The sequence below is a fragment of the Clavelina lepadiformis genome, chromosome 3, assembly GCF_947623445.1.
Source record: "Clavelina lepadiformis chromosome 3, kaClaLepa1.1, whole genome shotgun sequence".
Lineage (NCBI taxonomy): Eukaryota > Metazoa > Chordata > Ascidiacea > Aplousobranchia > Clavelinidae > Clavelina > Clavelina lepadiformis.
The window spans coordinates 20,438,774-20,453,900 of NC_135242.1; the positions used below are offsets into that span (position 1 = coordinate 20,438,774).

Consider the following 15,127-nt stretch of genomic DNA (forward strand, 5'->3'; position numbering starts at 1 on the left):
CGATCAAGTTTGGATCATACGGTACAGCTATCCTTCTATCTGGTCTAAAGTAACCTTCAATTTACTGCATTTTCACAATAAATTCCTGCGTTAGCCAAACCTGCATGGTTCAGTGATAATACATTGGATCAATAGATTGATTTTGTGACTCATCTATTTTTGATAATTGCCTGTATTTGATCAACAACAACATTAAGCTTTCAACTTTTATACGAAATTCTGTGATACATGTTCTTCCAATATAGACTATTCCGCATATCGCATCGCTATATATTTCTTACTCTGTCTGTCCTGGTATTATCAAAAATCGTTTTAAGACCATACCATTTGATGATAAAGCAAGAAACTTTATTGTAAATACACGAGTTGTGACGATAATGAACTTTGCACAGGTTGTAAAAACACACGAACAATTCAAGACAACAATAAGGGTCTTAGGTAAAAAGAGTTTAGACAAGCCAAATGCAATGAGTGTCAAGCTGGTGTTGTTGGGAAAGTAAAGCAACGAGTAAGGCCTGAAGGTAAAAGCAGACTTTCAGTTAAGAAGATGGTGTAGGACTATTTCAATTATTGACAGAAAACACAAGTTACGGAACACGAACACGTCTATACTACAAAACAAAACAGTTAGGAATGACTGCATAAAAGGCTATAAGTGTAAAATCCCTGACATTGAAAAAAAGACGGTCTTTCACAAATCTACAAAAGTGCTTACCTGCTGTATCGTAATGCAGATTTAATCTGTTAACAAAGCTATGCTATCAAAAAATTCACGTTTAGCAGGCTAAAATAGGAAAAAGGGTAGTAAGAAGAATTCACGACACAAAAATTGCGAAACATAATCTTTTTAACCGGGGTAGACCACTGGTCGATACAGACCTGTTTATCAAACAATTCAACAAACATCACACAATTAAATATTTTGAAAACACTATTCTTAATTAAAATGCAATTTCTTTACTCTGATAAAACACTACTTCTGGGCGTAAAACCTCTAAAATTGACATAAGTAAACGCAATATGTTTATTCGTTCATTTATCATGACAGCAACATGATATAATACTTAAGCTTGAGGAAGGTGAAGTTATTTACTGCAATTACCCGAGAAATCTCGTTGAGGCTGAAACTGAGCTTATATTTTGAAGCTTTTTTCTAAAAATCTTAAGTTTTCTTTGTTGTTGATGCCGAGTGCATTTTGGCCAAACTTTGTAATGTCTTCTGGCAATTGATAAACTTTACTCCGAGGTACGTTCGAAATCCAGCTTTCTATGTCCGAATGAAATCGAACAACAGAATACTTAAAATTCTGCATGGCAACTGTGGGTTGATCAACCAAATTCCACGCTATATCAGCGTGATCCAAAGTCTGGTTTATAAGGGGCTTCGTTGTTTCAGAAGAACAGGAATTTCTAAAAATGTAAATTACCTTGACTACAAAATTTAGATCAGTCAGATGAGGTGCTTAGTTGTTAATAAAAACCTGTCACCCACCTGCTACATGATTCACTGCCAACGCTGCTTGGTGGGCATCTCATTGAGTTTCCATATAAAAGAATAAGATAATCTGTGTTTTTTATTTGATTACCCAACCATGTAGTTGCCCCAGTGTTGTCAATCTCAGTTGTTTTCCACAAAGTGTATGTGCCTGGCATACCTAGACGCTTCAAACTACATGCTAGTTTGTCTCCGAATATTTGTACATCTGTTTTTGCGGATTTATTGATTACGACTAGAAACTTTGTGGACAACAGTTGTAGGTCGTCTGCAAAAAATCAAATAGCAGTGAAACTCGGAACTATTACATGCAAAAAAACGAGCTGAAATGGTAAAAAATATGCTAATCTTCCACAAATGTTTATTTAAAATACTGTAATTATACCCATTTTCATCTCTAAAATGTCTGCTAATAAATAAGTTTTCCTTTTTTTTTCAAAAATCTTTAACCGAAGGATTTTCCATAAAACATATGTAGAGTATACCTTTCCTGAAGGCCAGCGTACAGCCATACTTAGCAATACAGCAAACCAGGCACAACGTGACCAGTAATAACAGTAGCCCTATTATGGCATAGACAACATATTCTGACAAGATGTTGGAAAACTTTCGTATGTGGAACTCTAAGTGAAATAGAAATGAAAGTAAATAGCTTGCATTATTAGCACACCAGTAAAATACCGGCTAAAATGATTCATACAAAAAATTAAAGACCAGAGCAGTTCCTTCAGGGGAACTAAAAAGTAAACACAGCACTAAATGAATCAACAAGCAAATCTGACCTACCTGTGGTCGGCAAATAGACATTTGGGAGTGTAGTTTCCAAAACTTCTTTAAAACAAAGAGTGATTTTTTAACTAATCTCACTTAAAATATCTAAAAATACAACTTAAGATTATGCTGTTTTGCATGCATTTAATTTAAAGCTGATGGTGTTTTAGTTAAACCTTATTAACCCACTATATAGTAACATATAAAAACAGAATAATAACTTTTATTTATATTTTTTAATTCTTAAATTAAAATTAAAGATGAATTATATAAGTATATATATAATTATAGAAGGATGAAAAATAAAAGTTAACCCTATAGAGTGCCACCTTATATTCTGTTTTATGTTTAATTTAAAATTTCTCTTTTGTTATACATACCTCTTCTTTGACATGTAATAGTTCTGTTTATGACCTCATTACTGTCGCAACCTGCACCAAATATAATGTTGAAAATCATTGTAATCATAGCATTGAAAGTCTACATCACATAGAAAAAAATGGAGGCTGACATCAGATTTCAATGAAATAAATGTTTTACAAACCAGGAATGTGCAGAAAGGTAGGGTCAGCAGTCCATGGAAAGATTGATCCTTCATTGCTATTGAAGTCAATAACTGGAAGTGGTAACACTTGTACATAGAAATCTTCACCTGGTTTGACATTTGGCATTGCACTTGTAGCCATACCATAGCAGCTGTAACTTATATCAACCTACATACAAAAAAGCTTTCACTTTTGCGACTGAGTCAATTTTAACTTCTGTCATTTGCAAGTTTATAAATAGCTAACAGACCAGGTTATAAGTCATGACGATTATAAGCACGTGAATAGATTTCTATTAAGGGATTATTCTAAAACAAGGGTACCGTATTTCCTTTTTTTTAAGTTAAAACATTAAAACATACTAAAGCAGTTGGTTCTGTTGTCTGTTTTTATTAAGAGTATTTAGCTAATATTGAATACACTTACCATTGTCTCATAATGCAAAGTACAAAATTGTTGCATCATCAAATAGGTATCGAAAGACACCATACTTTCCCCAGGAGAAAGTTCAATAAGGTAGCCAACAAGTCTTCCACTACAATATCCTGCAAAAAAGATATGTAGCCTAAAATGGTAGGTAAAAAAATATTGGGCGATGACCTTGCTAGTTAGTGAATGTAATCCTGGTCGTAATCACCTTTCCAGCTAATATTGAGAGCTAACTTTGTTTCTCCAGTCTCTTCCATGAAGCTGTACCAGGAAAAGGTTATATCCTTTGGTGGAGGCGGTGGCACACCAACGCTAGGCTCATATTCTGTGTGAAAAAGGATCAATCAATTGTAAAAATAAAAAACACAAAAGTTGTTTGACATTGAATTGAGTCAGAGTTAAATAAGATAACAGAAAAGCTGTTAAAATAGCTGCAAAATACCAGACAACAGACATACCAGTATAGACCTCACAGACGTCATCTTCGCCGGGAGCAATTACATCAGTATAAGGTGCAGAGTGTTTGCAGATGCGATCACAGTTAAAAATTGCACCATCAATCTTGCCGTCTCCGTGTATTGTCTTTGCAAGAAAAGCAAGTACAAACAGCACAAACTGTTTCATTATGTCTTCAAGTATTTTGCTTCCGAGTAAGACAACTATCATATAGGATTCATACCTAGTAAGCAATTTTGCAGACAAACTACACACTAAGTTTAAACTAGAATATGAGGACTACTAGGCATCAGTGCACCACATACCTATTAAACAAAAACATATCAATAATTAATTAGCTGGGGCAAGGAGAAATGAATTCAAAATTATCAAAAATTTCATCATATCAGAGAAAAACTGAATGGATAAAGTTTACCAATCAAAAATCCACAGAGTCGTTTAAAAAGCATATGATAATTACTGTAGTTCACAAGTAAATACATTTTTAGTAAAAATAATTAATCTTCCAATACAATAATAACGATCAGGTAATGACATGGGAGGTAAGCATAGCTTCACATAATTCAATAGTTAGCTAGCAAATTTATAAAAAGTAGTTGGAATGGCAAGGTTTATGCTTCTAAAGGAACATAAAAACATTTTTAGGTGTCACATTACTGCTTCCAATGATAAAAGGGATGCAAAGTATGTGAACTGTAAGCAATGACTACAGATTAGGCTATGTATGGAGGGAACTATAAACACTGTCAAAAGACAAAGGCATAAACGCATTGTACACATTTACATACAGTATAACACCACACACAAAAACAAAACACATGCATAAGTGTTAGAAACAAGGTATGATTTGTTGTTTGAACTTAAGTACCAAAAAATAAAAAAAATATGTACCATAACAAGATCATTTTTCGGAAAGAATTTTAAAACGAACCCAGAGTTAGACAATACACAGTAGTGATTGGTCAATTACTTGTCTTACAGTACGTAATAGTTTACAAAATATCTTCAGGTAAAAATGTTACGAACATAATAAAAATGAACACAAAGACAAATTCACATGTACAGTAGAATTAATATGATATCTGTAGTACAAATGCATTTGCAATGTAGTACGAATAATAAGTACAAATGCATATGCAATTTTTTATTGTAATAGCTCAAGATAAAGGTTGACACTGAATTGCATAATTTATTCACGTTGAAAAAAAGCCTGATTTAAGATATGTAATAGGCCTGTGCATAGGAAAAACTGTATAATTACAAAAAAATGTTTTTTTAGCCTTCAAGGTTTAATTATATTAATGAACAATTTTTGTGTGGTTTTTACTCAAATCTTTATTCTTTGAACTATTTTCTACTGCATAGCCTAAACGATTTTACTTGTAAGCAGTCATCTTCAGCATAAGGCTTTTGGGATGGATAGACAGTGCACTTTGCACGCATATTCTTAGGAAGTGACACACCACCCCATAGCATGGAAAAAGCAAAAACAAAAACTTTTTTGCTTTGATTCATTGATTTCCTTTTAGTTAGTTTAGTTGACAGCATTCATTTACTGATTAAAAAACTGGTTTTCATCATATCAATGTCACCTTTTGAGGTAATATTAAGCACGTTTTGGCAAAATTGCCCAACTTTCTTTGGAAAATGATAGATTTGAGACTCTGGAACCTGAGAAAGCCAACCTTCTCGGCTGGAGTGGAAATAAACCACAGAATAATCTAGCAACATGCTTTCTTGAATGATATGCCTGGCCAATTCAAGTGGATCTGACTTGGAAGGTAAAAATTGATCAGAATCCGAAGAATATAAGCACCTAAAACTGTACATAATAATACAACATAGTCAATGTGAGTAAACTTATATCTATCAACAAAAAGTTTATTATAAAAAAAATGGCTGAAAACATTTCTGCACCAATATACAACCGTTTTTAGCCCAAATGCCACTACCTCATGCGGCAACACGTTAAAGTTGAAAAACGTATGTGTTGCATTACCTGCTGTCAGACTGTGCAGAGTATAAGATAATAATATGATCTGCTTTCGTCACAAATTTTTGCATCTGCTGTACGGCACCAGTGTTGTCAATTTCTGTAGCTTTCCACAAGGAGTAAAGAACTTCAAGGCCAAGTTTGTTCATGCAGCAAGCAAGTCTATCTCCAGCTTGGCGCATTTCTTCATTTGCAGATGAGCTGATGACAATGAAAAAACTCTTTCCTGCACATCTTTTCCCTAAAAAACACGTTTGTAATGAAGCAGCTATTCGCCTTTTACATTAATTTTGTAACATTCCTACATAACACATTGAACGGGTTCCATGTCAACAAAGTCCTGAACATTTGATCAACAACAGTTTTGTTTAAACAGGGTCAGAGGCGGCGTACTGACTGAGGCTAATTAACCAATATTTGGTTAGCAGGGGTTAATTTGATTAGGATTTAATTGACAAGGGTTGCAATGACTGAGGATAAGTTTAGGATTGTCAGTGGTCAAATTAACCATTAAAAGACTAGCATTAAAAGACATAAAAATAATATGTGAAAGTGTTCAACACGTGCACTTGCAAATGACTGATAAGATCATTCAAAGCTGTCATACATACTAATTGTGCAACGTGTGCAAAATTTGATCTTACAAACCACAAATAACAGTGCAATTGGAGCAAAAAATTAGAAAATAACTAACGTGAGCATATCTAGAACTAAAGAATATGTGCTTGTTCACATACTTTTGGAAACTTTATTGTTGAAATATCTGATTGCAACTATTCCAGTTAAAAGTGAAGCTGTACCAACCATCGCAATAACAATTATGATCTGTACTGTTTGCCATTGTAAGCCTTCTTGCTTGGGGTCTAAAAGCATTGAAAACTAAATAAACTGAAGAATAACATCTGGTGAATGTTTGTAACAATTAAGTAATAAAAAAAATAATAAAATAGCCAAGTAAACAAAAACGCAGTGCACAATGTACACTTTTTCAATTGCAAATGAACACACCAGTGACATAGTTTTTTAAACCAGGCAACATGTTTTTCCATTGAAGCAAAATATTTTACTAAAAACAGCTAATCTACAAAATGTGTAAAGGAATGTTTGCTATTTAGAACTAAAGTTACTGATCTAGAATAAACCTTTATGTTAAATTACATGAAAGCAAATACAACAGATTACTGGTATTACTGTAAATACTACTTCTATAAATTCAAGCGCTTGCTTTAATTGAATTTCTCAGAACAAATTGATAAGACGAACAAAAAAGCAACTGATTTCAAAGGCATATCATATCTCTATTACATAAAAAGCTGCTTTTCATTATGTTTTTACCAACATAATTGGTGTTGACTTATAAATGAGCTTTCTGGTAATACCTATAACAACTGATTCGTTTGTCTTTGATATAGGACCCTTTCCACCTGAAATGTAGAAAAAATTATTTTAAGAAAAATATTTGTGAAAAACGTTTTTCGTCTTCCACTTCGTCTTCTTTACTTGTCTTCCACACAAACAAACAAACTTCAATTGAGCGATACGAGAAGAGCATCATTCAATAAATGTGAAGCATCTATCACCTTTGTCACGGCAGTAAGAAGTTTTCTCTACTCGATCATCTTCACTGCAATCTAAAATGTTCAAAAATCTGTGAAATTTTTCTATTGGATAAACTATGAAATTTTTATACTAAACAAAGAATTAGTGTTAGTAAATTTTTTAATTAGAGTTTTAACAACGTATATAAACTTATATTCTTCACAATACAAACCTGGAATCGTTATAGCTTCATCTTCAATCAGAAAAGGCATTTCTAATGATTGATGTGCGTCAAAATCAGGCAAAGGCAAAGACAGGACAGCGATGAAATACTCCTTTCCAGGAATTAGTTTTCGGTCAGGGCCAGAGTCCAGTCCAAAACACCTGTAATTTATTTCCACCTATAAAAAATATTTAATATAGTTAATAATTAATATAAAATAAGCCACTAGCAAAGAATAAGACAGCAGAAGTACTTTTAATGTGTTAAGGTTATATCACGTTCTTTGGAAAATTTTATCACTTAGTTATGTTCATTTCTTATTGTATTAGAACAAGATTGTCAAAATAATAAATTTAAAAATTATATATATGTTAAATAGCTTACTTAGAAAAAAGTAAAAAATGTTTTAAGAAGTCAGTTTAATGGCAAAATACTTACAAATGTGTTGTTGTGTTCATGACAGAAGTTGTTCACAAGCACATATGTGTCAAAGGTGATACTACTTTGGCCAGGGGAAACTTCTATGAGAAACCCGTCAAGATTATTATTGCAATAACCTGCAATATTGAATTTTATAAAGAAAAATCAAAAAAGGTAAACTTGAGTCACAAATTTATTATCTGAAAACTAATTTAAAGCGAAACTGAAGTTATTTTCACATTATCTTCTAAAAATGGTTAAAAACACGCTTATTCTGAAAATGTAAACCAAATTTCTCTATCTTTTTTCGTTAACAAGATAATGGCAAAACCGTTTTCAAAAAAGCTTGCTTTCAGCTTTTTGATAATGTTCATCAACGCAAACTTTTATCTCCTACCAAATGTAGTAAAAAATTGGTTAAGATAGCTGTTTCCCGAGTGACTAAAATTGGGTTAACTTAATGATTTGATAGTCAGATACCAGAACGGCAAGAGTGAAAAGAAGCTAGCCGCAGTAACCACTAGCTAAAACAGTAGGATCAAGCTCAAAGTCAAGGGCAGAAGCGCACAACCATGTTGTTCGTTACTGGACCTCTTCTACTCAATTTATGACATCATGTTGCGTCAGCACTGCTAGACCCAACAGTTGAGTAACAAAGTGCCCTTAATTGTAGGTTGTAAGGTCACACAGTGCACATACAGATAACACTTGTTTAATTAAAAACTCCTCTTATAATTAGTCGATCATCCATTACTGAAGAAATACTAAAAAAGACTGACCAACACGCTAACTAAATTCGCTGAAACGAATTTTCCAACAGCAACTTTTCATTCATCTGATATGCGCTTGAGCCATGTTTGAAGACCGATCTACTAGGTCACATTCGCTCCCCGCACAGTTTTTGGAAAGTGGTTTAGCCAATAACTCGTTAACGAGAAAAGATAGAGAAATTTTGTTTACATTTTCGGAATAAACATAATTTTACCCATTTTTAGAAAATAAGTTAAAAATGACTTCAGTTCCCTTTAATATGATGCTTTTTAGTATGTTGTCTTTTTTCAAACTTTTCTTCGTTTCAGATTTGAGTAGTTTGGAACTTTCCCATTGTAACGGGTTTATCGTGTCCATTCCTGCGAACAAAGCTTTAGCTAAATGTTACCTGTCCATGTTATGTTCAATGCTACTTCTGGATCTCTTTCATTGTTTTGAAAAATGTACCATTTCAGTGATAAGTTTCTTGGGGCTTGCGGTGGAACAACAGCAAAATTGGGCTTATAGTCTATAAAAATATTTTATTTAACTTTCCAAAAGCTCATAGCATTTTTGCACAACTCACAGCTAGTGTTTTAATCATTTCTCCCTTTTGACACTTGGTATATCTGCATAATTATGTGTAGTGTATCGCTTCAAAAGTGTAAGAAAACCCTAACGTAAAAAATGAACACAAATAAGCAAAACAGCAAAAATCTCACTGGTACAAGAACTTGCTGTTTGACAATCCGTAGAAGTATGACATTCAATTCCTTCATCAGATTCTTGTTGAACAAACTTCAAATCTCTCACGGATATCTTACATTCGTAATCGCAGTTCAACTTGAAGTCAAGATGATGTTTGCTGCTTACTGATGCAACAGACCATAAACAACAAACAATGGCTGGCACCCACAACATTGGAGTAATATCATCAAACCACTCAAATACCTAGCCCTAGCTGCTTCCTGTGTATAGCTATATACAAATCCATATAAGTTAGGAACTTCCTATAATTCGATTTCCTGTTTAGAATATACTCATGATTCAAACCATACAGACCGATATCTGTGACATTGTACACCCTTATTATGACTTATTATTAAAATTCATTCATTTAAATATGTATAATACAGCATTTACTATGAAAAATAAAGCTTCAACCATAATATTTGAAAAATTGTTCATTATTTTGAAATTTTGTTTCGGCGGTGTTTTAGCTAGTTTTAGTGTTTAAAAATATAATTAGCAAACTAGAAAATCATACACATAGTCATTCAACCAAGCAAGCACACTAAGTACACAACGACGGACATAACAATTGAAATTAGGACACCACGATCTTCAAAGACAGTGCTTTTGTTCCACATTTCAAAAAGGTTGCTATTCCATTGTGGGAGAATCCGATCAAATTACCAACTCTTTTAAAACCCTTACTGACGTTCTTGTTTAAAGTAAAAATACTTGTCTCATAAAAATTTGGTAACAAAGAACTTGAATAACATTTAGCAAAAAAACTTTGCACACAAAGGAAATAAAGCTTGATCACCAAAAGCTTATCCAATAAAATCGTAGTTTGAGTAGGAGTCCAATGAATTTCCTGTTAATAGCAAGATATAGATGAATGCTTTAAAGTTAGGCGATAAGTTTTCCACTGCAATCCTATCTATCATAAATGTTACAAGCATCTAAAACCATCTGCAATTATAACAAAAAATAATAAATTGGATGAATTCCAGTAAAAAATGATACAAATCTCCAACATTCATACAAAGCTTTAGACCTATGCAATTAAATAACTAATACTATATATAAGTAGGAAATTCATCAGTTATAACATTTAAAGCGGAGTAGTTAACAAGCCTTTTTTTCTGACTCGTATCAAAGTTGAGTCAACCAAACTTTTGGCTTGAGTCAAGTTAATGCCATAAAATTTGCTGATGTCGTACTGAGTTCTGCAGCAAGTTGGTTAGCATTGATACAGGCCATCTCAAGCTGGTAAATACCTTCTTTCAGGTAAACGTAATTTGCTTTGTTATTTAAGTAAATAATGTTTGAGAACCAAACCAGTCACTTAAATTTCTTCAACGGCCTCGCAACATTTATATTTTTGCAACTACAGCGGAAGATTAGCAGTTTCTTTTCAAGAGTGGTGAAGCTTAACCTTAAAAAACCTTGGCCACGACCAATGTTCCCTCTAATTGTTCATGAGTCTGAGCAAACACACTAACTCCCTGAGCGGTCCCTTGGACCACTGTGAGCAACATCAGACGTGCCACGTGCGCACTGTGGCCATTATTATGTGTTTATTTTATTTTCAATTCAGATTGGATTTTTTTCTTGTGCGCAGCACAGATTTTCTGTGCGCGGAGACCGTGTCAGCAGTGCGCATTTGCACACGCGCGCAGCTTAGAGGGAACATTGGCCACAACTATCCTAATCTGATGCGAGTCAAGCCCAGTCATTAGAAAATGTAACATTACAACACTGATTTAAGGAGTTATTGCAAAGATAAGCACTATGAAATAAAAAAGGCAAAAAATAACTTACAATGAAAGCAAAATTAAACTACTGCATAATTATGGTATTACTTATTGTAAATAATTTTACAATTACGTTTTTGTTAGAATTTGTGTAAAGCTTACTTGGATTTCATAAAAGTATAAGACATATTACTAAAATAAAAGTATTGAAGTTGAGCCTTCGCTATACTTGCTATACTGTAAGTATTTGAACGGCAAAATCCACAAACAGTTTTACAGGAGGTAGCAAGCTGATAACAAACTTTATCTTTGCCACATGTTAAACCCAAGATAAAACTTCACGAGGTGTCGCATTACAATTTTGTTGAGGCTGTAAAAATGATGCATGTAAACAAAGACAGGTGAAATTTGAGAGTGTACTACAATAACCATATCTTAACATCGGAAGTTAGTCAAAATTTCAGTTCAACAACAAAATAGATATTGAACCAAATAATAAACAAATTTGTTTCTGCAGAACACTGTCAGTCTATAGACATTGCAGGCACTGTGGGAAAATTTAATAAAACATCTGCTGAATTGATAACACTTAAACATAAAACATCCATTCAGTTTAACATTATTTATCAGATCATTGTGTATTTAAAAATACATCAGTTGTACCACTGTTGATGGCTAACAAAATCTGAAACTGAATATTTATTAGGTGTGACAAAATCTAAGCTTCAGTGACTTATAATGTAATGAACAAATGAGTTATAATAATCTTAATTAACATCAGCAAACACTTTATGTTATCAAAAACATGGTATGCATCACTTGATCAAAGAACAATTAAACCTAAAATACTATTCTTTTAACTTTTACATGTACTGTAATTTAATATTTTAATGCTTAATTAAATCACATTACAACTAGCAGCAAACTAGCTCATTCGTAGGTCACATGCCTTTAGCGGGTGATAGCGGTAAAACTTTCACTTTACCACTGTTTCGCAAAATAGTAAATTTGAAAAGTTCAACAAACAATTGCTATCACTTTGCCATAAATTTTGTAATTAAGTTGTTCTTAGTGATTAATTTTGTTCTTTGGTGATCCCACAGAAAAAAACTTTCTTTGTAATATGATGTCAAAAATTAGATATAAAAATGAACAAAACAGATTGAAAAGTATGAAGTGAAAATAGAGCATGAAAAATTGGGCATTATAATGTTTGAATCAAAGTTGAGAAGAAGTTATTTGATAATCTTGAAAAATATATAAGACATACACCTCTAGCATTGCTGATTATAAGCAAATACGTAATAAATAAAAGCAAATAAAGTGAATGGGCATCTATATTAAGTATTTATTGTTAATTTTAACTTATATGGCTGAAAAGCTAAGCATTTGTATACTAAAATAAACAAATTGAAAATACAAATTTACATGAACATCAAAACACAACATGCCGGTATTAACCTTTGTATAGCCTTGCTATATAATGCACTCTCATAATAATAAACCAAAGTTACTAGTTAGTAGCGCTTTAAATCAACATGACAATGTTCACAAAATACACAATGTTAATGCAAATTTGCATTCGCATCAACATGACAAAATACACACAACTAAATTAAGAAAGGCCTAAGCATAAAAGCTAACGCCTAACTGCTGAGAAATAAAGGAAATGATTCACTGAATCTACACAAAATTAATGTCATCAAAAAATATAACTTTTAATATCATGCAGCACCTATACAAGAATATTTTCAATAACAATCTATTTGTTACCATACAATTCGGCCAGGCATTAATAGCAATTGCTCTTGTTCAGTGGTTTTGGTTGAGATTTTCAAATTCAGGCAAGATCACAAATAACTATAATAGGTAATTAGAAATGTATTCGTATTTAATAAACGTTGAAATATCTTAAGATCTCTATCAACAAGGATAAGACCAACGATCTGAACTGATATCTCACAACGTTTATAAGTAAATTTTATCAAAATTGACAGTTTTTATTTGACAGAAAAATATATTAGGCCAGAAATAGCATCCTCTGATTCGGAAACTCATAGGCCATTTTTGGTGAAATATATCTCTATGTCAAACCAAAACTGACTGATCTGATTAAAACTTACATTTATTTAAACTATAAAAAAAGTAACCATCGCAAAATTCACACAACAATTTTGGTAAATAAAGCTGAGGCATCATTGCTGAGTTTAAGTCGTATAAAGACCTTACATGGTCCAAGAACAAATATTCTAATAGACTAATCATTTCAACCATGTAAAGGATTAGTACAGTTATGGAAAAAGTTCAACAGAGTGGCTTAGGACGGTAGTTGTAAAATCTCAAAAAAAATTTTAAAAACTACAATTCAAAATATTTGAAATTGGGAATACTTTGCTGTAAATCTGAAGCTTATCTATAATATAACAGGTAACAGCAAATACCACCGTGCATGCCAGTGATGTGGTAGGCCTACTGGTAGGCTATGCTACCGCCTGGTCGCTAAGCCTTTAATTTATAATGGCTTTTACCAGTTAATTCTATTCCAACTTAACGAAGTCATCAAGAAGCTAAGAGCGTTAACAAAGTCAAGTGCCCATGGACAACAACACGTGAAATCCCCACATACCGAAGTCATGAGCATTAAAGTATGACGCCAAAGCTATATGCATCAACAGGCAATCTAAATAGGGAAAACCCCAATGTACCAATTTTTTTTAGTATTTTCCACCAAAATAAAAACGTTTGATTTGCAAACTACTAAAACTAATGTTGCTTTATTTTAGCTTAAACTAAGATGTCTTTAACGTTATCTTCAATGTTAAATCAATTGCTTTTTAGGGTACTCTTGTTTTACACAATATAGAAAGGTATCAGAAACAAAGAAAGACGACCAAACCGTTCAGAAAACAGCGACAAAAGCTGTATGTAAACACTTGCTACCGCACAGCAATAGAATTGCAACTACCATAACGCAGTACTACCTGGGTTTGAATAGCTAGATCGCTTAAAGGGTGTACGATATTTGATACAGCTCTGGGAATACGGAAACACTTAGCAACATGTTATACTAGCAAAACTTTGTTTTCTTCGGTAACGATAATTTATATAATGATATTCTGTGAAATTGTTAATAACTTTTCAGCTGTTGTATCAAGCATCTATTACTTTTGTGTTATTGCTCTATCAATTTCTATGGCGGTCTACGCCGTACAAATACAGTAAGATCTCGGTTAATTTCGCGACTTGAATCTAAGCAGTTTATGCGAACTTATGCGGTAGGTACGAATTTAGCGAATATGGTGTTGTAAATGCAGTAGCAGTAGCTATACAACAGGCGTATTATTATGTAATGTATATATCAGCAAAACTGAAGGTGCTAATCAGAAACTATTCAAGACTGATGGATGTCTCAATTGAAGTTAAGCTAAATATTTTGCATGTACAACGGACGCAGTTCGTAAGTAATATGACCAAATATACATCAAATATGCATCAAAAATTCATGATATGTTTAGTAAATCGTAAACTTTAACAAAGCTATTTTTTAACTTTTTTATGATAAGTTGAGATGTTTTTGATTATATGATAAACTGCTGAAAAAGTTGAATCTAGATTTTTTAATAAATTTTTTCGAACTTAAACGGGTGTCAACTTCACCGGGATATTACTGTAAGTCTACGGTCTATTCTATACTGTAAGTCTACGCCACACGACGGCCAAGGCCAAACAAATTATCCCAAACCCCAATTTTATTTAGTTTTGTTGGAACATTTTCACCATTTGCGTTTTCGTGTAGCAAATGCTTAGCAAACCAGGTGCCGCAAATAAATTAACCAAAGATTTGGTCAAATTTTAGAAACTGCAACTTAAATAGGAACATATACTCAAGTCTTTTTACATAATCTATGTAATGAAAACTCCTTTGTTAACTAGCCTCGTTTTATCTTAATTATTTCTTGGGTTTTGTTTCTGCTTCGGGCAAGTGTGTTTTCTTCGTTGTAGACTACAACTACTTCACGGTTT

General features: G+C 32.9%; 2 protein-coding genes and 1 long non-coding RNA gene across 4 annotated transcripts; 1 reads left to right on the forward strand and 2 right to left on the reverse strand.

Annotated features, from left to right (window-relative positions):
• Positions 1-326: 326 nt before the first annotated feature.
• Positions 327-4,023, reverse strand: LOC143448456 (uncharacterized). Of its 2 annotated transcripts, none has more exons than XM_076948220.1 (9): positions 3,699-4,023; positions 3,449-3,565; positions 3,238-3,356; positions 2,811-2,979; positions 2,647-2,697; positions 2,282-2,323; positions 1,981-2,118; positions 1,493-1,763; positions 327-1,410 (listed from the first exon to the last, which is right to left on the reverse strand). In XM_076948220.1, the coding sequence occupies exons 1-9, from the start codon at positions 3,904-3,906 to the stop codon at positions 1,134-1,136; spliced, it is 1,392 nt and encodes a 463-aa protein (XP_076804335.1). In that variant the 5' UTR covers positions 3,907-4,023; the 3' UTR covers positions 327-1,133. The 2 variants fall into 2 exon arrangements, with proteins under 2 accessions (XP_076804335.1, XP_076804334.1); XM_076948219.1 differs by having other exon boundaries at positions 2,282-2,326.
• On the forward strand, positions 2,974-3,615 carry LOC143448459 (uncharacterized). Its single transcript, XR_013114458.1, has 3 exons — positions 2,974-3,130; positions 3,284-3,384; positions 3,488-3,615. It is a non-coding gene; the product is annotated as an uncharacterized LOC143448459 (long non-coding RNA).
• On the reverse strand, positions 4,002-13,718 carry LOC143448457 (uncharacterized). The gene is made up of 9 exons (XM_076948221.1): positions 9,344-13,718; positions 9,031-9,150; positions 7,890-8,008; positions 7,461-7,629; positions 7,270-7,320; positions 7,069-7,113; positions 6,427-6,552; positions 5,696-5,930; positions 4,002-5,518 (listed from the first exon to the last, which is right to left on the reverse strand). The coding sequence occupies exons 1-9, from the start codon at positions 9,540-9,542 to the stop codon at positions 5,245-5,247; spliced, it is 1,338 nt and encodes a 445-aa protein (XP_076804336.1). The 5' UTR covers positions 9,543-13,718; the 3' UTR covers positions 4,002-5,244.
• Positions 13,719-15,127: the final 1,409 nt, after the last annotated feature.

Coding starts and splice junctions, on each gene's coding strand:
- LOC143448456 (XM_076948219.1), bottom strand. CDS start 3,906: ATGATAGTTGTCTTACTCGGAAGCAAAATACTTGAAGACATAATGAAA. Junction 3,357..3,448: donor TCTCAATATTAGCTGGAAAG/GTGATTACGACC, acceptor TCTTTTTTGCAG/GATATTGTAGTGGAAGACTT. Junction 2,698..2,810: donor TACCTTTCTGCACATTCCTG/GTTTGTAAAACA, acceptor TATTTGGTGCAG/GTTGCGACAGTAATGAGGTC.
- LOC143448457 (XM_076948221.1), bottom strand. CDS start 9,542: ATGTTGTGGGTGCCAGCCATTGTTTGTTGTTTATGGTCTGTTGCATCA. Junction 9,151..9,343: donor AACAGCAAGTTCTTGTACCA/GTGAGATTTTTG, acceptor ATATTTTTATAG/ACTATAAGCCCAATTTTGCT. Junction 7,630..7,889: donor ATGAACACAACAACACATTT/GTAAGTATTTTG, acceptor TATTTTTTATAG/GTGGAAATAAATTACAGGTG.